The 19,523-nt window shown below is 51.4% G+C and overlaps 2 protein-coding genes across 5 annotated transcripts in view; one reads left to right on the forward strand and one right to left on the reverse strand.

The window, feature by feature from the left end:
* LOC125075768 overlaps positions 1 to 6,702 on the forward strand; it is a 66,553-nt gene extending 59,851 nt beyond the window's left edge. For 2 of the 4 annotated variants that reach the window (XM_047687505.1, XM_047687514.1), the window contains 11 exons: positions 589 to 719; positions 1,290 to 1,470; positions 1,928 to 2,064; positions 2,401 to 2,499; positions 2,596 to 2,699; positions 2,790 to 2,887; positions 4,020 to 4,043; positions 4,381 to 5,070; positions 6,004 to 6,106; positions 6,193 to 6,301; positions 6,375 to 6,674. In XM_047687505.1, coding sequence (XP_047543461.1) covers positions 589 to 719; positions 1,290 to 1,470; positions 1,928 to 2,064; positions 2,401 to 2,499; positions 2,596 to 2,699; positions 2,790 to 2,887; positions 4,020 to 4,043; positions 4,381 to 5,070; positions 6,004 to 6,106; positions 6,193 to 6,301; positions 6,375 to 6,538 — 1,840 coding nt within the window. In that variant the 3' untranslated portion in view covers positions 6,539 to 6,674. Of the gene's footprint in view, positions 1 to 588; positions 720 to 1,289; positions 1,471 to 1,927; positions 2,065 to 2,400; positions 2,500 to 2,595; positions 2,700 to 2,789; positions 2,888 to 4,019; positions 4,044 to 4,380; positions 5,071 to 6,003; positions 6,107 to 6,192; positions 6,302 to 6,374 lie in introns of all 4 variants that reach the window. The other 2 variants (XM_047687532.1, XM_047687523.1) reach the window with 2 other exon arrangements.
* A 1,790-nt stretch (positions 6,703 to 8,492) lies between these two features.
* Positions 8,493 to 19,523, reverse strand: part of LOC125069694 (protein crumbs) — a 40,267-nt gene continuing 29,236 nt past the window's right edge. The window contains exons 18-43 of the mRNA XM_047679239.1: positions 19,281 to 19,429; positions 18,903 to 19,098; positions 18,629 to 18,806; positions 18,366 to 18,545; positions 18,059 to 18,281; positions 17,706 to 17,948; positions 17,327 to 17,539; positions 16,934 to 17,243; positions 16,695 to 16,863; positions 16,483 to 16,624; positions 16,290 to 16,382; positions 16,050 to 16,205; positions 15,771 to 15,964; positions 15,603 to 15,707; positions 15,356 to 15,490; positions 15,072 to 15,268; positions 14,820 to 14,986; positions 14,502 to 14,588; positions 14,299 to 14,414; positions 13,798 to 14,046; positions 13,518 to 13,711; positions 13,314 to 13,435; positions 13,097 to 13,238; positions 10,899 to 10,978; positions 10,702 to 10,762; positions 8,493 to 10,383 (exon numbers count right to left, since the gene is read on the reverse strand). Of these exons, the coding sequence (XP_047535195.1) occupies positions 9,824 to 10,383; positions 10,702 to 10,762; positions 10,899 to 10,978; positions 13,097 to 13,238; positions 13,314 to 13,435; positions 13,518 to 13,711; positions 13,798 to 14,046; positions 14,299 to 14,414; positions 14,502 to 14,588; positions 14,820 to 14,986; positions 15,072 to 15,268; positions 15,356 to 15,490; positions 15,603 to 15,707; positions 15,771 to 15,964; positions 16,050 to 16,205; positions 16,290 to 16,382; positions 16,483 to 16,624; positions 16,695 to 16,863; positions 16,934 to 17,243; positions 17,327 to 17,539; positions 17,706 to 17,948; positions 18,059 to 18,281; positions 18,366 to 18,545; positions 18,629 to 18,806; positions 18,903 to 19,098; positions 19,281 to 19,429 (4,661 nt within the window). The 3' untranslated portion in view covers positions 8,493 to 9,823. The remainder of the gene's footprint in view (positions 10,384 to 10,701; positions 10,763 to 10,898; positions 10,979 to 13,096; positions 13,239 to 13,313; positions 13,436 to 13,517; positions 13,712 to 13,797; positions 14,047 to 14,298; positions 14,415 to 14,501; positions 14,589 to 14,819; positions 14,987 to 15,071; positions 15,269 to 15,355; positions 15,491 to 15,602; positions 15,708 to 15,770; positions 15,965 to 16,049; positions 16,206 to 16,289; positions 16,383 to 16,482; positions 16,625 to 16,694; positions 16,864 to 16,933; positions 17,244 to 17,326; positions 17,540 to 17,705; positions 17,949 to 18,058; positions 18,282 to 18,365; positions 18,546 to 18,628; positions 18,807 to 18,902; positions 19,099 to 19,280; positions 19,430 to 19,523) is intronic.

Raw genomic sequence — 19,523 nt, forward strand, 5'->3', positions numbered from 1 at the left:
CGTTACATCCGCTATGAGAATGGAGAGAAATCTATAAAAAAATATTAATCACTTTTCGTTAAATATTTAATTTCCACTGATTTTAAGACCGAATAGTAAGTATAATCTTGTAACATGTACTTCTCACGACGGTTAATCCAATCGCACAGTTCTCGAGTAAAGTCATGTCGTGCGGTCAGGATACAAATCAAATCATACTTTATTCAAGTAGGCTTTTACAAGAACTTTTGAATCGTCATTTAACAAACTATATTAAGTGAAACTACCATCCGTTCGCAATGTAGATTCTACCGAGAGGAACCGGCAAGAAACTCAGTAGTTACTCTTTTTCAACATCTAAAAACACAGTCATGTTAGTTAAATACAATTATATATGTATGTATGTAATATATCCTGCCTGGAAGTCAACAAGCATTAACTTCACGTTTTTCTTATCATCTATATAATATTGTATCGAATAACAACACATAACCAAATATGAAACAAACAAATAATAATATAATCTATTATAATAAACTTGTACACATAAACAGCGATAATCAAGATTATGTATTATAAATGTTGTAAATATATATTTTTCATTTCCAGGGAGGAGGTTCGCAAACACGCGGTGCAGTGGAACGCGAACTTCTCGTTCGTGTGCAAGATGTGCGCGAACGCCAACACAGGTGTGCTCGAACCGGCGCTTCTACGCGTTTCCGTTCGGAAGGAGTGCAAAGGTACCACTAACTATATTTTAAATAAAATTTTCTACTACTTGCTATACAATCAATTTTTCTGGTGGAAAGTTAAACACTAAAGTCAGCTTTATGTATTCACGTCCTTCATCACCACGAAAGTTGGCAACGACTTAGCAGAACGACTGGAGAGACGATAATATACTTTAAAATCTTCGACAGTATTCAGCGGGAAGAGTCCAAGTTGCGAATCGTAGAACTAGCCAAGTTTTCCAAGGAGAGTATCGACTTGTGAACCTCTCGGGTATTTTTGCATCGTTAGACATATTCTCGGAATATGTTTTAATCGTGTTTACCGAAATGCTCTCCACCTACACAGGGATGGATGATAATAACATTTTATGAGTTGGAAAATATATTCATCCACTCAATAAAAAAAGCGAAGTGTTTTCGTTACTCAGTTGTGGCTTCGTATTATTTTATACAACAATAACTCATTTTAACAATAGAGGTATAGAACGAACAGATTTCTATTGTATGATTAAATTTGTCTCAAGATTATTTCAAATAAAATTCTCACATATAAGATTAGATTACGTTTGGTATCTTCAGGTGGCAGGTCATACCAGAAGCTAGGGTTCTGCGATGTGAACCTGGCGGAGCTGGCGGGCGCCGGCGAGACCACGCGGCGCTGCCTGCTCGAGGGCTACGACCCGCGCCGCCGGCAGGACAACTCGGTGCTGCGGATACGTATCAAGATGAACATGATCTCCGGGGACCCGCTCTTCAAAGTGTATGTACCTCCAATGTGACCTCGTTGTCTCCGTTAACATTATTAAAGAAATAGGTAATGCCTGACTGGATATATAATTTTGATTTTTATTTTGACATTACTCCGTCATAAAAATTTGCAGCCAAAACTAAATTTAATTTATTCTCTCGTCGAAGCTACCGCCATGTTGTTTTTACAATTTTTGATAGGAATAAATATAGAACATGTTTGGAACGAAGGTCCTTGATGCGGTTTACAGTAGAGTGAACCACATTGGATTTTTAATAACAATTTTATTTTTGAATTACTCTCAAACTATGTCAAATAATTTCGTTTTGCTCGGAGCTTCATTTAATACATGATACATTACGAGAGCGACTTCGTTCCAACCGAGTGTCCCGCGAAAAAGGAAGGTGCTTTTTATTTTCTGCTATTTTCATAATGTATACGATATTTATATTTCGTCGTTTCGTTACAGCCCCGAGAGAAAGCAAGAGGCCACGGAGAAGACGGCCGGCGACAGCGGCTCGGAGAGCGCGGCGGCGGCCGACGACGACTGCGCCTCCTCCACCGCCAGCTCGGGCTTCGGCTCGCTCACCAAGAAGAAGAACTTCGGTCAGTCCCCACCGTCGTCTATAGAGTCCTCGAGCGCTAGAGGATTCCGACGCGACGACCGGAACGCCCGCCGGGCCTAACTATTTAATTCTTTCGAATAATCTTTCCTCGGCACTCATCGTCTCACCCCCTAAACTGGAACCGACCTAAACATTCGTCAGACGGTAAAGAGCGACAGCACTTGACTGTATTTTCTGACGCGTAGCAAATAGACCGCAGACAGTTCCCAGCTTCGGCCGGGACGAGTCGACCTCGTACTGACCCTAACCTGAGATTTAGCAAGAGAACGAATGAGTATTAACGCGTCGCTGACGGTGCGTGCGTGTGCGTGTGCAGAGGGCGCGCCGCTGCCGCCGTGCGAGCCGCCGTCGCCCGACGACGAGCCGCCCGCGCCGCCCGCGCCCCCCGCGCCGCCCGCGCCGCCCGACTACTCCGGTGAGCGCTGCGCATCAAGTATCCGACTCCCGCTCGAGGGTGCATTCCCTTATAATTTTCTAAACATAGTCTATTCCGCCGCTCGCCCGCCCGCAGGCCTGGCCGTGTCGACGCAGAGCGCGGGCTGCGCGCAGTGCCTGCAGCAGCAGCACACTCACTCCAGGAACTCCTCCAACACGTCCGGCGACATGAGCAGCAAGGTGAGTCGCGCTCGTGCCGAGGGCGGAGTGGGCCTCGGGGGCCTCGGGGGCCGCGGTGCGAGCGCGGAGGCTGACGGGCGGCTGTTGCAGGCGTCCGGCTACGGCAGCTCCGTGTCGGCGGCGTCGGCGCACTCGCGGCAGAGCTCCGAGGGCGACTCCGTCGGGGACTCCCGGCCGCACCATAACAGGTAATATTGGCGTCGCCTCGTACTGTCCGCTTTTATTACTTATTATTGTTTGGGTACCGAATGGGAGAAAAATTTTCTTCCTGGTTATCGGCAATGGTTTGTGGTTGTTAAAAATGTAAGACGTCTGCCAACCTATTAACACGTTACTGTATATCATTATAAATAACAGTCTGTGGCACCATTTTGGGCCCCTCTTTCGAACTTCTCAGACAATACAAGGTGCTGGCTAAGTTACGAAAGAGTATCGTCATTTAAAAATGCGATTTTGCTCCTAAATGAGCCGTAAATGTTCGTAATATAATTATTATAGGTACAGCGCGAACTCTCTAAATATAAATTATCATTATAACTTTGCTCGTACCCGACTTAATCAATATCGACGGGTTTTATTGTAATAGATACTACAAGTCGATGACTATAAAAAATCTAAAATTCAGCCAATATGATCGCGCGCCGTGTGTAATATTTCCTTTTAATAAAAACATATCGAGCTTACGAAAAGACCATCCTAACTCACCTCATAATCTAAGTAAAAATAGCAACGTCTTAAGGTTTCTGATAAATATTTTTCGAGATTAATCGGTACCAGGACCGGTGGAATTAGAGTAATTACTGGAAGTGGTATTACTCAAGTTGAAATTTTATGAAACACTATGAGTTTAAATAAGTCGTACAACTCCATGTGGTAGCGATCAACGTTCGGTTCGTAAATGGTTAGGATATTTGACCTCACATCACTTCGGGAACTTGTCGAAACTTGACCGAACTATCGGTAACACATTACTCGGCTATAGAACAGGAAGCTCTTCTGCGTAGTATTGAGGTCCAAATTATTGATCATGTCGAAATAGTTTGTAAAAGTTTGTAAAGGAGGTGTTAGTTACATTGATGAAATATTTATAAAACTACTTTTGGGATCGTCGATATTGAAAAAAAAATTACTAGTCGTAGTTTACGTTGGACAAATTTTGAGTATAAATGAAGTCAGTATCTGACTAGGGATAAAAAGTAATCGAAAATCGGTTCTGCCGTTTAGGGGGAGTTACTGAGCTCCCCGTGAACGGTGTCCGCGTCGTCGGGGCGGCATGATGGACTTATTTAATATTCATTGTATTTTTTCTTTCATCAATAGAATAACTTCGAAGGCAGGAGAAAAGTAAGATAATTTGTATTAAGTTTGTTTTTTATCTTCCATTCTGTTAATTCGTGATGACATCTGTAAAAAACAAAGAACATTAACTCTAGGTCTCACTATCATTTCGATTTGTACTCGATATGGGAACTCGAGTGTAAAGTGCGTCAGGTTGTAAATAGTATCGTACGATCGGTGTTGGCGACCCGCGCGGCTCCCCGCCCGCCGCTTCACATTAACACGAGTGTCGAGCACGTCACTAACATCCGCAGCCTCCATTTTGCTATATTGATTTATATATTTTTTTTATTTTTTCCCCGTCACCCCTTACCCTCGCCCCCTTTCCCCGCATGTCTCGCAGCGTGCGCTTAGAGCGAATCACCACCACCACCACCACGCTGTACGTTCCCGCTGCGGGCTGCAAGCACGCGAACCGTACGCTCTCCAAGCTGCTCCTCGAGAGGACCGTCCTGAACGAGACCTCCGACCTCTACCTGTCGCCCGACACCACGCTCACGACCCCCGACGCGTATCTCACGCCCAACGCCACCCTCACGGGCCCCCCCGACGTTATCCCTCGCCACGCCCTCCGCTCCCCCTCCAGCGAGGAGTACAAGACCCCCGACAGCACCATCGGCGACGAACACTCGTTCGCGATGCCGACCTACTTCGACCGCAAGAAGAAAGCGGCCTCGATAATCGCGTCGGCGGTGGAGCCGCTCGCGAACTTCCAGATATTCAAACAGAAGTCGCTGAACACGATACCCTCTTTGATCGAGAGGAGCAGGAAGAACGAGGAGCTGTTCACGAACTTTCCCTTCCTGACGCCGCTCGCGCACAGGAAGAACTCGCTCGTGTCCCACTCGAACCGGCTGTCGGGGTGCGTCGAGGACGAGTTCTACTGCATCCCGTCCGAGGCGGAGGCGGACATCGGCTCGCTGGAGCACATCGACGTGCGCCACCGCTTGCGCAGCCTGTCCTCCCGCGCGCTGGGCGACGCCACCTCCACGCCCCGGGGCGGAGCCCGACGCAGCTTCCCCGAGCGCGCCAGGTCAGTGCGTGTCGCCCGCCGCCACCTCACCACGCTTCCCGCTTCGCTACCACTAACGACACTCGGGTGTGGGGCTAACGATCCTCTGTCGCCTCTTCCGCTTCCGTCTCTGCGCTCGGATCGGAAACTCTCGTTCTGTCCTCGCGGGCTCGCGCATGTCGTGTCTCGCGGGCCCGCACACTCGGATCGCGGAGGCGGCGCTCGCGAGGGCCGCCGGGAAGGGAACGTACATGTTTTAATGTTTGTGAGCGTCAAGGACTAAGAGTGCGTGTGGCGCAGGCGCGAGGCGGGAGCGGCGGCGGGCGCGGACGGCACGTGCGGCGCGTGCGGGGCGCCGCGGGAGGGCCCGCTGCGGGAGGGCTCGCTGCCGCGCCGCGCCAGCACCGCGCTGTGCGCACACTCACGTACCCGCGGGCTCGGACGGCGCCGCCCGAGCCTCGTGTGAATGTTCCGTAGTGTTGTCTCGTCTCTGTCGTAGTGTGCTTCTTTTTCAGATCATTTGCTGGTGTTGTGTCACTTAATGATATTTTTCGTAGCGTTCGATAGAGTCCGTAGTTTTTGAAGTTATTTCGTTCAACTTCGTTGTATATTATTTTGAATATAAAAAAGTTTGGTTGGCATGAATTATACTATGACTTTTCTTTGCTTTAAAATGCATGCGGCTTACGGAAGGTTCCACTCCGATGCTTCCTTGCATGAATTGGAAAAATTCTAATTTCGATATCGACCTTTAGTTTAAAGGAAAATATTGACACTCACATCAAGACTGCCCAACGACGGCTACCGATGGTATACTTACCGAGACATATTACATTATTGGGTGAAGTCGCATCGACGGAATCTCAACCGGAAGCTCTTCCAGTAGCGACCGTCTCACCCGCTGAACGATCCCATCCTCACGAACGCCAGACGTGACCGCCGGTGTGTCCGCAGGAACCCGTCGTCGGGCTCGCTGACGGCGTCCGCGTCCGAGAGCGGCTCGCTGGAGCGCGCCCGCCTCGCGCTGGCCGCGCGCGCGCCGCCCGCCGACGACCAGGTACCGTCCGCCGCCGCCGCCACCGCCACCACCGCCGCCGCCGTCGCCACCGCCCGGAGACTAACTGTCGTGTCCTTCGTCCGCAGCACGTGGTGTCGTGTCGCGTGGAGAACACGCGCGTGAACCCGGACTCGCTCATCGACGAGCTGCTGGCGGCCACCGACCTCAAGCACGCCGTCGACGACGCCGCCGAGAGTGAGTCCCTACCGAGCTAGCGCAGTGAGTACTCGTGCCCTCGACCGCGCCGCTAACGCCGGGCTGCCCACAGCGTCGGGGCTGCAGCTGTACATCACGCGCGACGGCACGGCGGAGCTGGGCTCGCGCCGGCGGCAGCAGCTGGCGCGGCGGGACTACCAGCGCGTGGTGCTGCACCCGCACGACAACAGGTGCGCGCCGCACGAGCGCCCGGCCGGGCCCGCAGCGCAGTGCTGACGTGCCGTGTGTCCGCAGGTAGCCGCCGGCCATCGCGGAGGGCGGCGAGCCCGCGCGGGAGCCCTGACGCCGGCAGCGGAGCGCCGCGGGCTCGCGCTAGGGCTCGCGGGCGACAGTATTAAACGAGATTCGACGGACTCGGTGCACGACGCGATGCATATTTATTGTTTTCGATATTGTGTAATAGATTATGCCATAATGTATTTGTTCCACGAGTGACTCGCTGAGAGTTGTCTTCGGTCTTCCCGGACGTTCCACTGGGTTGTGTTCGTGCGATCGGAGCGGTTTCGTATGATTTATATTGTTTTTTATTGTATATTGTAAGTAGGACTGTTTCTAATAAATGACGACCGAATGTTCCTAGTGCGACAAACCCCCCCCCCCCCTCCCCCTCATGTGCGACGTGGCTCAGTAGCTGCAGCGCTCGCTCCAGGTTCTCGTCTTTCATTTTGCCGAACGCTAGTCTGACGTGTGCGTTTCGTTTCTTTTGTGCCCTATTTAATATTTAAATTAAACCGCACATGTTTTGTCTGTTTATTTATTTAATCGCGATGAAGTGCTCACGTACCTGGTGCTAGGCGACGTATGTCTGACGGCGAGATCGTAATTTTTGCGTTTTTTGTAATTTTGAATGTTTACTAATAATTTTATTGATATATTATCGTTATCATCGAGATCGGCCCCTCCATGTTGAAACTGTATACTTCCGAATCCCTCCAATTTTCGTTTTATAAAATAATCGTTGTAAATATCCAATCAAGTGCCAAACGGCTTGTCCACACGGGCGGAGGAGACGTTACTGTGTCGGCATTCAACCGTGCGGAGAGGTTTATCTAAGTCATTCCTTTATGTGAAGCTTAAGCGTGGCTTGCCGTTAACCGCAGCCGGGCCGGCGCCGGCGGCCTCGGCCCGTCGCAACTAAATGCGCATAAAGTGTTATTGTATCATATTGTCTTGTAATACAGCCTGTACAGTATTTGAATAAAGGAAGTGTTTAGAACTATTTTTGTGTATTATTTTATAAAACTACTACCAATATCACAAAAAACCCTTATGCCGGATTAGCCGTTTTCACGAGACTTTTTAAAGGGATTGTCAGCCAAATATGTATCATATGTACTTACACAAAGAATACTATACAAAAGTTTAGTTTATTTTAATGGAATGTGTAGAAAAAATCCTAAATACACATTACTAATATTTGACAAATATATTGTTCAAAATGCACCTACCCTATTTAAAAAAACCTCAGTGATTTTAATTTATTTTATTTATTCATGAATTCATAATTTAGTTGTAATTTTCATAATTAGACAGAAGATTAGGGTTACAATGTTTTTTGTAGAATCTGCGTATCATACTGTTGTCTTCCGACAGTCACTACTACTAATTACATATATTTTCTGTACGATACAAGCACATTAAGACAGGGATACTAAAACCCCATTATTTTAACATATTACGGGCGCCGTGGTAGATACGGTCGTTATACATTGCCCATAAGGTTATTTGCATGTAATATATCCACCTTTTGGTTGTTGAAGTGTAGGGGTTGAATCCTACAATAAGCTAAGCTGAATAAAGCTAGTTAGGGATGGTAAGTCCGGAAAGTGCTAAAATAACCGAACTCGTCGAGTGCTGAATATACACTGATTTATTGCGTTTACCAAAAATCCTTTGACGTCGTTTAGTATCACAATGCTGTACTAGCTAAATTAAATTAAAATATTGGCTTATAATTACAAATGTGTGCGATGACTCGTACAATAAGAGTAACTTCAGCACACGTTGCATTAAGTGTTACCTAGTAACAAGAATTGGAAGTTACTTTATAGAAAAATTAATTTGCGATAAGTCGAATACCCTAAACTGGAATATTTTTATGTGATAGACGCTCACCAGATGGAAAGTGACCATCACCGCCCAAGGAAGAAGAAGGAATAAAAGTCAGGTATATTGTAAAGAATATTTTTATTGCAGTCACGTGACGAAGTGAAGTAATAATGAGTACACGCCAATAGAACGGTGCGGTCAACAAAATATCTCATACTATGCTTAACTGTGGACGGTAACATTGCAGTGAGCACTCTAATAGCTGCTAATTCAAAACCGCTTTCAGTTTATAAATATATAAAACAAAGTTCATTTCTAATTAACATTACAAAAAAAGCTAGTCAAAAGATGTAAAAATATTATCTACACAGTAAATTAAAGATAGTATTATTTGGATAGTTATGAAAAATAAATACTACTTAGCCTAGCGCCACCAAAGGGTGTCCTTACTATGTACATGTTAAAATACAATCTTCGTCACCTGAAAATCTTATAAAATTGATCCTCAGTCCCGCCCGAAGAGCAGACCGCAGTTACAAAATATCACAATATAAATAAGTACCTCAGACCAAGGGAGTCCAGATAATACTGGTGTCGGTAGATTTAAATATTTAAGTACATTTTATCACGTCGCTGTCGCTTCGGACTGGACTACTACTCTGTACACTTACACTACGCGTACTTAGGCCTACTCGAGCCAGTTCGAGCCCTAGTGTTCAAGTTATACAATAATAAAATCCTCGATATACAGACTTGTGTTTAAGGCACGGACGCCTCGCCGCCCCGCGCGCCCGGCGCTCCCGTCGGGAGGGGGGGGGGTTGTGGGGGTGTCGGGTCGGAGGAGGATGGGGGAGGGGGGTCGCAGCACGGGCGCGGGGATTCGTTGGCGGCCGAGGACGCCTTCACTATAAGTAATTTAGAATCTTGCACGCTTTTCGTTTCACTTAGTCTAAGTAATTACATATAATAATATACATATAGAAGCACGAGTACGCCTCGGTCGAGTGCACAGTCGCCACCTGGGGCCGCGATAAGACTATTTACAATATTTACCAGGTAAGAAGGCGCCCGCGGTGCCGAGCGGCGACATTCGATTAAAGCATCAGGAGACCTCACGGCCAACCTTCGGCGGAGGCCTCGCGACGCACGCGACCGCGGCGTGTCGTCGGCCAATAATATATTTCATCATTTATTTTATGATCTCGATTCGGACAAAAGTACCGCGATCGTAACTAAGCATTTCGTACCTAAGGCTTTTTACAACACGTTTCGATTATGGTTTCAGTGAGAGCTTACAATTTAATTACAAATTTGCAATATATTTCGAGGATTACACTCGTATATAAAATTCTTTGTGACTACAAGTCATCGCGGGGATCGGATCGATCACGGAGCCGACGACACGACTGCGTCTAATGTCATTGGTCACAGACGTCTCCCAGCGGAGACGCGCTAGATGAGCCGCTCCTCCGGCGGCGGCTTGAGCGCGTGCGTGATCATCTCGGCGCGCGGGTTGCAGTACTCCTGTCCGGAGGGCGAGTACGTGCCGCGCGTGGCGCGCTTGCGCCGAGCCTGCGCCGCCAGCGCCGCCAGCGCCGCGCCGCCCAGCAGCAGCGCCGCCAGCGCGCCGCCCACGCCCAGCGCCACGCGCGTGGCCTGCCCGCCGCTCGCGCTGGCCTCGCCCGCCACGGCCGCCTGCGAGCAGTTCTTGCCCGCCCAGCCGTCCTCGCAGTGGCACACGTAGTCCACCTGCGCGGCGCAGGCCTGCTCGCAGCGGCCGTGCAGACAGGGCCCGCGGACGACGCCCGCCTCGCGCGCCTCGTCCGCCTCGCTCGCCTCGGCCGCGCCGGCCGCGTAGCAGAGGTCGAGCAGCGCGCACTCGTCGCCGCAGTAGCCCTCGGCGCACTCGCACGTGTAGCCGCCGGGCAGGTTGTGGCAGCGGCCGGGCCCGCAGCTCACTCGGCGCTCGGCGCACTCGTCCACGTCCTCCTCGCAGCGCGCGCCGCGCCACTCTGTGGGCCGACATGTGCCGTTAGTGCTCCATCGAATACTCGACGACTTACTTTTATAATTGCCGCCGCGAAAATTGTTTTTACTTTTTATCTCTTGAAAAATACGATTAAAATGATACGACGATATGATGACGTGACTCTGACGCAAATTATATTACAAATGGTAAATGTACTTCTTTACCTCTATTAATAATTTAATCGAGGTAAAGAAGTACAGGTTAAAATCGATGTGATCTAGTTCCGGAGTTCTCGAGAGATATAACTGTAATGGAGCTGAAATCGGATATAGCACGAGATTCCAATACAAACGGCCAGTACCGAGCACACACGCTGCCACCACAAGGAGCACGATCCACGTATAGGTCCACACACGCGACATCTTGAGCACATCACCCGAGGAGCGAGTTCGACCGCATATTTACACAAACCCTCCTCGACGCGATCGTCGCACTTCACATTTTCTTTTCATTTAAGCCGGACTCGTTACTTTAGATCATTTTTTGTGCGCGACTGACAGTAACCTCAGCCCGAGGCCAGTGATTCACAAAGTGTAATTGTTTGCTAAGTTTCCTCACCGCGGCGTTATCAATGTCGCCTAAGGTAATGCGCGTCACATTAATTCAATTGATGAGCTACTCTCGATAGAATTAGTCACGCGTTACGTCACGATGGTAGTTGCATTTCAATTCAGTAGTACATTTTATTACTTGTAATAATGAAATTCATAAAATATAAATTATTTTATAAAGAATGATACAGTTATACAGAATATAATTTTATGTTTTAATTTGCACATATACACATTCTGCACATTTTTATCGATTTATTTTATTAATGAGTCAAACAAAATATAAAAGTTTGAGAATCGGTGTAACGTTATCAGTGATTATCTTCAGAATTAGATTGTTGTCGATGGCGCGTTTGTGGGCTGATAAGATTCGAATAGTAGAGCAGAAATATTATTACGTTTTACATAAAGCCACTACCGACCCAAAATAATGTCATATATTGTATTTTAGTTCTGGAATATTTATTTATCATTATATTTATAAAACAAAATTTCAAGTCATACTATTATCACATGCGAGGTGTGGCATACGATATTATGACTTTTTAAAAGCTTATAAAGTAATAGTTGGAATACTCTGTGGCTGAATTCGTTTGCAATGTTTGTGTTTTGTTGCGTTACTAATTTATTTACATGGGGGACTAAGTGATTTTTTTTTCTTATTTACAAATATTATGGTGAAATATGTATATTTGTAGACAATGCCTAATTAGGTATTATATGAATGTTCCTCGTAAAACAGACCGATGAGGCATTCCATGGCTGGACTATTTCGTGAAGTCGAATACTCATATCGTACATGCTGTAATGTACGAAACAAGCCGGACGCGCGGCTTCAGCCGCGTAGAATTCTGCTACTTTACCGAATCAAGGGCCCTGCATTGAAATTCATTTCCTCCTACCTTAATGAAAGAGTTTTGAAGGTTGTTGTTAACGGTCCAAAATCAAATGGCGCTCTGGCGCAAATGGGTGTACCACAGGGTTCGATTTTAGGACCTCTCCTGTTCTTAATATATATAAATGATTTACCTTATTTTGTAAATAAGACTTGCGACATTGTACTGTTTGCTGATGATACATCCCTTATTTTTAAACTCGACAGAAAAATAAACAACTATGACGTTGTTAGCAGTGCTCTGTCGCGGGTTCTTGGTTGGTTTGACATAAATAATTTGGTACTAAATGCCAAAAAAAAACTAAATGTATTTTGTTTTCTCTGCCAAATGTCAAATCAAATTCTTCTGCCGTCATTTTGAATAATGAAAGGCTTGAGTTTGTTGAGTCGACGGCATTTCTAGGGATAACCCTCGACTCCAAACTTCAGTGGGGCACCCATTTGTATGCCCTAGCACAGAAACTAAGTAGTGTCATTTATTCAATAAGAACAATAAGAAAACTCACGGACATAAGTACTGCACGACTAGTTTATTTTAGTAATTTTCACAGTCTTATGTCACATGGAATGTTGCTATGGGGTAATGCAGCAGATATTGAAATAGTATTTATTCTGCAGAAAAGAGCTATCCGAACTATTTACAATATTAGCTCTAGGACGAAAATCATTATCATCATAGGATATATATAGGATCATTACGCGAAAAATTTAAAGAAATAGGTTATTAACGGCTGCTTCACAATATATTTATGATAATATAATGTTTATACAGAAGATTATACAAAAGTATTCCATAAAAGCTGATATACATACAATCAATACAAGAAATAAGAATAAACATGTAACCCTTACTTTCTGTTTGCATACGGTACAGAGAACGTTTTTGGGCAATAGTATACGCATATATAATAAGATACCGGGAAATGTAACCAATTTACCAGTCTAGTCTTTACAAGTCTTATTATTCATTAAAAGAGTACTTTTTAGAAAAAAACGCCTGGATTTAGGCTGGGTTTCCATCACAAGACACTAATTATTGTAAAAAAACAGCATTGTAAATCTGTCTATTTGAAATGAGCAACGTTGCTCGGCGGTGAAGGAAAACATCGTGAGGAAACCTGCATATGTCTAATTTCAACGAATTTCTGCCACATGTGCATTCCGCCGACCCGCATCGGAGCAGCGTGGCGGAATATCCTCCAAACCTTCTCCTCAAAGGGAGAGGAGATAAAATGTAAATGCAAACGTACCGGGCGGGCAGTCGCACACGGGCGGGCGGCGGCGCGGCACGCAGCGGCCGCCGTGCAGGCACGCCGCCGCGCCCGCGCACTCGTCGCGCTCGGCGCCGCACGCGCGCCCGCTCCAGCCCGCCTCGCACGCGCACTGCGGCGGCTGCAATTGTTGTTATTGCCGTCAGTGATCTGATGGGAAGGCGAGTACGTATACAATAACCGGACGAGTACTCACGACGGCGTCGACGTCACAGCGCCCGTGCAGGCAGGGCTCCACCTCGCAGAAGGCGAGCTCGCAGTGGACGCCCTGGAATCCCTCCGCACACTCGCACGTGTAGTTGTTGCCGTTCACCGGGTCTGCGAGAAGGGATACAGAATGCAAACGTTAGGACGGCTGGCGGCCGGCAGATGGGGGGCGGGGGGCCGGGGGGGCACGCACCGGGCACGTCGCGGCACAGCGCGCGCGGCGGCGGCGCGCAGGGCCGGTGCGCGCAGGTGCGCGTGCGCGGCTGCTGGCAGCGCGCCCCGCGCCACTCGGCGCCGCACTCGCAGCGGTAGCCGCCCGCCAGGTCCACGCACGTGCCGCCGTTGGCGCACGGGCCCGACTCGCACTCGTCGATGTCGTGCTCGCAGCTGCAATTAGTCGCGGAGGTCGTTGCCGGCTCGATACTCGCAAACGTGATGCACCGAGGGTACGTTCGATTACGATCGTCACTCACAATTCTCCGTCGAAACCCTCGGCGCATTCGCAGGTGTACTTGGCGACGTCGTCTCTGCAGGTGGCGCCGTTCTGGCACTGATTGTTTTCGCACTCGTCGATGTCGATCTGGCAGTAGTCGCCGGTGTACCCGGGCGGGCACGCGCACGCGTACGAGTTGCGCACGTCCGCGCACGCGCCGCGCACGCACTGCGCCTCGACGCACAAAACGCAGCCCACGCCGCTCGACGCACCCCACGGTGAACCCGAACTATAAAGCAAAGCAAAATAAATACATTTTCTTTACATATATGTCTCAGGCAACTAGCTTAATTATTAGCCAGCTAACTAACCATAGAGTACAAAGAAAGTTAACCTATTCTAAAAACGGAATATGTATTGGCGAGTGCCTCAGGAAGTTTAGTAAACTGGCTAGGCTGTTAATTAAAAGGATAATTTAAAAACTTGTTTGCTGCCGTTCGTCGGCAGTGGGGTGTGCCGGTAGCAGTCCCAGGGCACTCACAGCAGCGCGTAGTGCGGCTGCGCGGCCAGCAGGGCGGCGGCCGAGCCCACGAACAGCTGCTCCTCCGTGAAGAAGGGCAGCAACAGCGCGCCCACGTGCACGGCGCCCAAGCAGCCCTGCGGACGAGCGGGACATGCGTATATACGTACATACGACCGTGGCAGCCTCAGATGTTTGTTAACATACATAATATAATACACTACCTTGAAATATTCTCCGGCCAAGTTGTCGTCTATGAACTCGTCTCCTTCGGAATATTCAAACACGCTGGGATCCGTGGAGTTCTCCATCTGATTATGTAACATTACATAAAATTACGTCGTATATTTTCTTATTTATTACATTTAACTTAAAATAACATGACTTTATTGAGCTTCTTTAGGTACAAAAATACCAATGAAGATTTAAAACATGAAGTAAAGTATATATAAAAAAATAATTATGAGGCCTCCATTCTGCGAAACATTCTTACAATATAGTATTCAGATATTGAGGTAAAGAGCATTATATAAGATACGAACGACGGTGGTGGTGGAAGGGCCGGTGGGTCGCACGGTAGCCGGGGGGGTACCGGCGCGCACGCCTCCCAGCGTAATGAGGCCCTCGGTGACCAACCGCTGCCACGCGGCGACGTCGATGGTGTCCGACAGACCCACTTCCTCGTGACCGTCGGCGTCCACGAACGATCCTATCGAGGGAAAGACGAGGCTCGTGGTCAGGACGTGCACATCGACCGAGCACAGCGTGCAACGCAAGCGAGAGGCCGGCGGTACCCGTGAGGCGGCCGTCGGCCAGCACGAGGCGCAGCGTGACCCAGGCGTGGTGCGGGCGGCGCGCGCGCATGCGGCGCTGCGCCGGCAGCCCGCCCAGCCGCCACTGCACGCCCACCTGCCCCTTGTACAGCCCCACGCTGAACACGCCGCCGGAGTCGGCGCCCTCCGCGCGGAACAGCGTGCCGCCCACCTTACTCCTGAGCGGACAGATGCGGTGTGAGCGATGCGAGCGATGCGAGCGATGCGAGCGATGCGACGCCGCCGCGGTCGGGCCGCGCCGGTACCTGTAGGTGATGGTGAGCGAGCTCGGCGGCTCCAGTCGCAGCGGCTCGGCGGCCAGCGCGGCGCGCGGCTCGCGCAGGCGGTAGCTCAGCGTCGTGTTGACTCCGTCGAAGGTCGCGTTCGACACGCACTCGTATCTGTTGGCGCGCATCAGTACGGCATTCGATATATTGGGCGACGTGTAAGAACGAATGGCATTTGGTATCGGCGACTGAGGGTCGGTCGAGTCGGTCGAGTCGGTCGAATTACCCGCGGTCGAGGTTGCGGCAGTGCGAGTTGAGCGGGCACCCCTGCAGCTGGCAGAACTCGACCTCGGCGCACTGCTTGCCCTTGTAGCCGCGAGGACACGTGCACCTGGGGACGAGGACGCGTCAGTACGGGAGCTCTCGCGCGGCGCACCGCCCGCGGGGCACGTACGTGTAGTCGTTCCAGGTGAGCGCGCAGGAGGCGTTGTGCAGGCAGGGCCGGGAGGCGCAGGCGTCGTCCGACACCACGCCGCGCAGCACGCCGGCCGGGTCCAGCGACACCTCGCCGAAGGGCGCCGGCACGCGCAGCCCGGCCGCCTGCAGCGGGAAGAACTCCACCACCGTCACGTTCACGCCGTTCGAGACCTGCGACGAACCGAAGTGTGCTCAGGGCCGATCGATTCGCTGGCGACCGATACTGAACGGTTAGCGTTTGGTGTTAGGTTACTACCTGCACGTCTTGTATGACTCCCTTGAAGTAGTCGGCGTCGTCCGGCTCCGGCAAGGCGGGAGCCGGTACGGCGGTCGGCGAGGGCGAAGCACCCTCCGCGACCGGCGGGGGTGACGGCGGTTGTGGCGGGGGAGGCGGGCCGCCCAGGTATAAAACCTAAATTTGAGTAATTCAAGTTTGACAACGAAATCTACAATGTAATATTATAATTGTTTTAGCGTTACATCATTGTAGTCTCACCTGCGCGTCGAGCTGCTTAGCCGCGGAAATGGACTTGCGGAAGTATTCCGTACCGTTCAGTTTCACTTGTACCAGAGTCGAATTTCGGACAACCTGAAAATTATATATAGTTTCTATGATCCGCTCTACATGGAAACACTTGACCAAGTTTTGAGTTCACATTGACACAATATCACTCCATGATCATGGTCACCTCGATGAGATGCAGATGTCCATTATCGAGTCTGGTCCCCCCGACGGTGTAGTCCTCGGGCGTCTGATTGAATCGCAGGTGGACGAGCAGCTCGCCCCCCTTCAGCGACGCGCCCACCAGCGTCTCCTCCGTCTGGCCGTACCTGCGGGACGAGGCTGCGGTGAAACGCACGATTCGGTCGCCCCGGAAGCGTCCGCGAAGGGTCCGCGTACCTGGGCAGCGAGCCGAGGTAGAAGATCTGGCCCGAGGGCTTGCGCGTGCGGATGAACATGGAGATGTCGAGCGCGGCGTGCACGGCGCGGCGGGCGGCGTCCGACACCTGCACCGTCACCACCGAGCGCGCCCGCGCCGCCTCCTGCCCGAACGTGGCCGCCGTGTAGTCTGCAAGCGGAGGGCGAGGGTGAGGCGAGGGGAGGCGAGTGCGGGGGCGAGGGCCCGGCGCGATACGCACTGTACTGGCAGGTGTCGCCCAGGTGCGGGCGCGGGCAGGTGCAGCGGAACGACGTCCAGTGGTCCTCGCAGGCGCCGCCCGACAGGCAGGGGTTGGGCGCGCACTGCGGCGTGCGCGGGCACGAGGCCAGCACGCGGTGCAGCACGGCGCGCGCCGCCGCCCTGTCCGCCTCGTCCGCCTCGCCCGCCGCCTCGCCCGAGCCGTCCGCCTCGTCCGCGCCCTCCGCGCCCTCCGCGCCCTCCGCCTCGTCGCCCGGGGCCCGCTCCGTCGGACTCTCGGCCAGGCTCGAGTTCGAGTCCTCGGGCAGCACCTGCGAGATGTCGTGCACGTCGTAAATGTTGCAAAGCGCGATGGAAGTATCGATGATGATTCTTTCGTTGTCATTACACTGACCCACTGTCCGTTGACGACGACGTCCTGGAAGCAGCCCACGAAGAAGTTGGGGCCGTGCGTGAGCGTGGCGTAGGAGGAGCCCGCCGTGCCGAGGCGTGTGGAGGGGAACGACGTGACGGACGCGTTGAACGCCTCGTTCTGGCTGATCGGGTAGATAGTTTGCTCCTCGTTAGCCGCTAGCACGAGGTGTGACGAATTGATCGTTACGAAAACCTACAAACGGGAGTTTTATTAACATTAGGCTACGGATTATGAGCCTTGACCTAAGCCTAATACTAATACTCTATTATAGTAACATCCTATCCATCTATCTATCTCGTAATCGTACATTTCCTGTTTTCAACTTAAGCTTAACTAAACAACCAACTTCTACTTATACCTTCTGCCAGTTACTATCATTGAGATTGGAACCGATGAAGACTCCCTCCCACTTGTTGAGCAGCGACGAGTGCAGGTTGAGATGACCGTTGGACAGCTCCAAGAAGAAGTACGTGAGACCCCGGCCCATAGCGAGCAAGCCGTTGCCAAGCGTAGTCTTGAAGCGGAATGAGATGTCGTAGCCCTCCTCGCGAGACGTGTTCACCTCCGCGTAGCTGCTCTTCTCCAGAGACATCGTGGTTATCTAGAAAGACGAAGACTACACTGACCAACAATCTTCGTAGAGTTAAGAGTTCGATTGCCTCTTTTTGATAGGTTTTATGCGGTTCGTAGGGTAAGAAACGAGTGGAAGACCTTCTCGCAGGTGGTGCCGTAGTGTCCGGGAGTGCAGGAGCAGTTGAACCGGTGCTCAGTCTCGCGCACGAGCCAGGGCAGGCACGTGCCGTGGTGGCGGCACGGGGCGTCGCGGCAGCCCGTCAGCACCACGGAGCAGTTCTGTCCGCCCCAGCCCGCCTCGCACGAGCAGTAGTACGAGGCTCGCCCGTCGTAGCAGCGCCCGTGCTGGCACGGCGTGTACCTGCACGCACGCATCGTCAGCGCTCGCCCTCACGCCGGCCGGGGGCAGGCGCGAGGGCGCTAGGGTGCGCGAGGCGGGGCGTACCGGAGACACTCGTTGATCTCCAGCTCGCAGTGCTGGCCCTCGTAGCCGGCGGCGCAGTCGCAGCTGTACCCGCCCACGGCGTCCACGCACTTGCCGTGCTTGCAGGGCGAGGACGCGCACTCGTCGATGTTGATCTCGCAGCGCGGGCCCGTCGTGCCCGCCACGCACACGCACTCGTAGCTGGGAACGGACAAGGAGCACGCGTGACGGCCGCCACACACAGACACACCGACACACGCAGGCCGGCCGGCCGGCTGGCTCACCCGCTGGCGGTGTCGAGCGAGAAGGGCTGGTAGAAGACGTCGGGCAGCGGCGCGGGCAGCGCGGGCGGCGGCGCGTCGCGCGTGCGGTACAGGCTGCGGTCGCTGCGCTGCAGGCACACGCCGGAGTGCTTGCACGGCGAGCTCTCGCACTCGTCCACGTCGGTCTCGCAGTTCTTGCCTGCACACGGAGCGCACACGGCGTTAGGGGAGCGCACGGTAGCGGACGGGGGGGGGGGGCATTGGGGCATTGTTTGGACGCGGCCGAGCGACTGACCGGTGAAGCCGGGGTAGCACGAGCAGTGGTAGTCGTTGACGTCGTCGAGGCAGGTGCCGCCGTTGCGACAGGGCCGCGGCGCGCACTCGTCGATGTTGATCTCGCAGTCGTCGCCCGAGTAGCCCGTGCCGCTGCACTCGCACGTGTAGCCGTTCAGTCCGTCCACGCAGCGCCCGCCGTGCTCGCACGGACTCGACTGCACACATTCGAAAATACGTCAGATGAATTCTGGGTTTGAGCTAAAATAGACCGAGCGTAGTTTTTTCGGTGGTAAATATTAGAACTACTAAATTTTATACACACTGTTTCATTGTTGATAATAACGTCGCCTACTACTACGTAGAAATCGCAATATTTAAATAAAGTTCGTCGCGGTACCTCGCAGTCGTCGATATCGATCTCGCAGTGCGGGCCCGTGAGTCCGTCCTGGCACACGCACTTGTAGCTGGCGATGCCGTCCACGCACGTGGAGCCGGACGCGCACGGGTTGGTCGCGCACTCGTTGATGTTAATGGAGCAATCCTTGCCTGTTGGAAATACGATATCAACAATCGATAACTGACATTCAAATGTAAGCTCGTCTCTTCTTACGTGAAAAAAAATTACGATCATAATTTTCTA

This window comes from Vanessa atalanta, chromosome 2 (genome assembly GCF_905147765.1).
Source record: "Vanessa atalanta chromosome 2, ilVanAtal1.2, whole genome shotgun sequence".
Classification (NCBI taxonomy): domain Eukaryota; kingdom Metazoa; phylum Arthropoda; class Insecta; order Lepidoptera; family Nymphalidae; genus Vanessa; species Vanessa atalanta.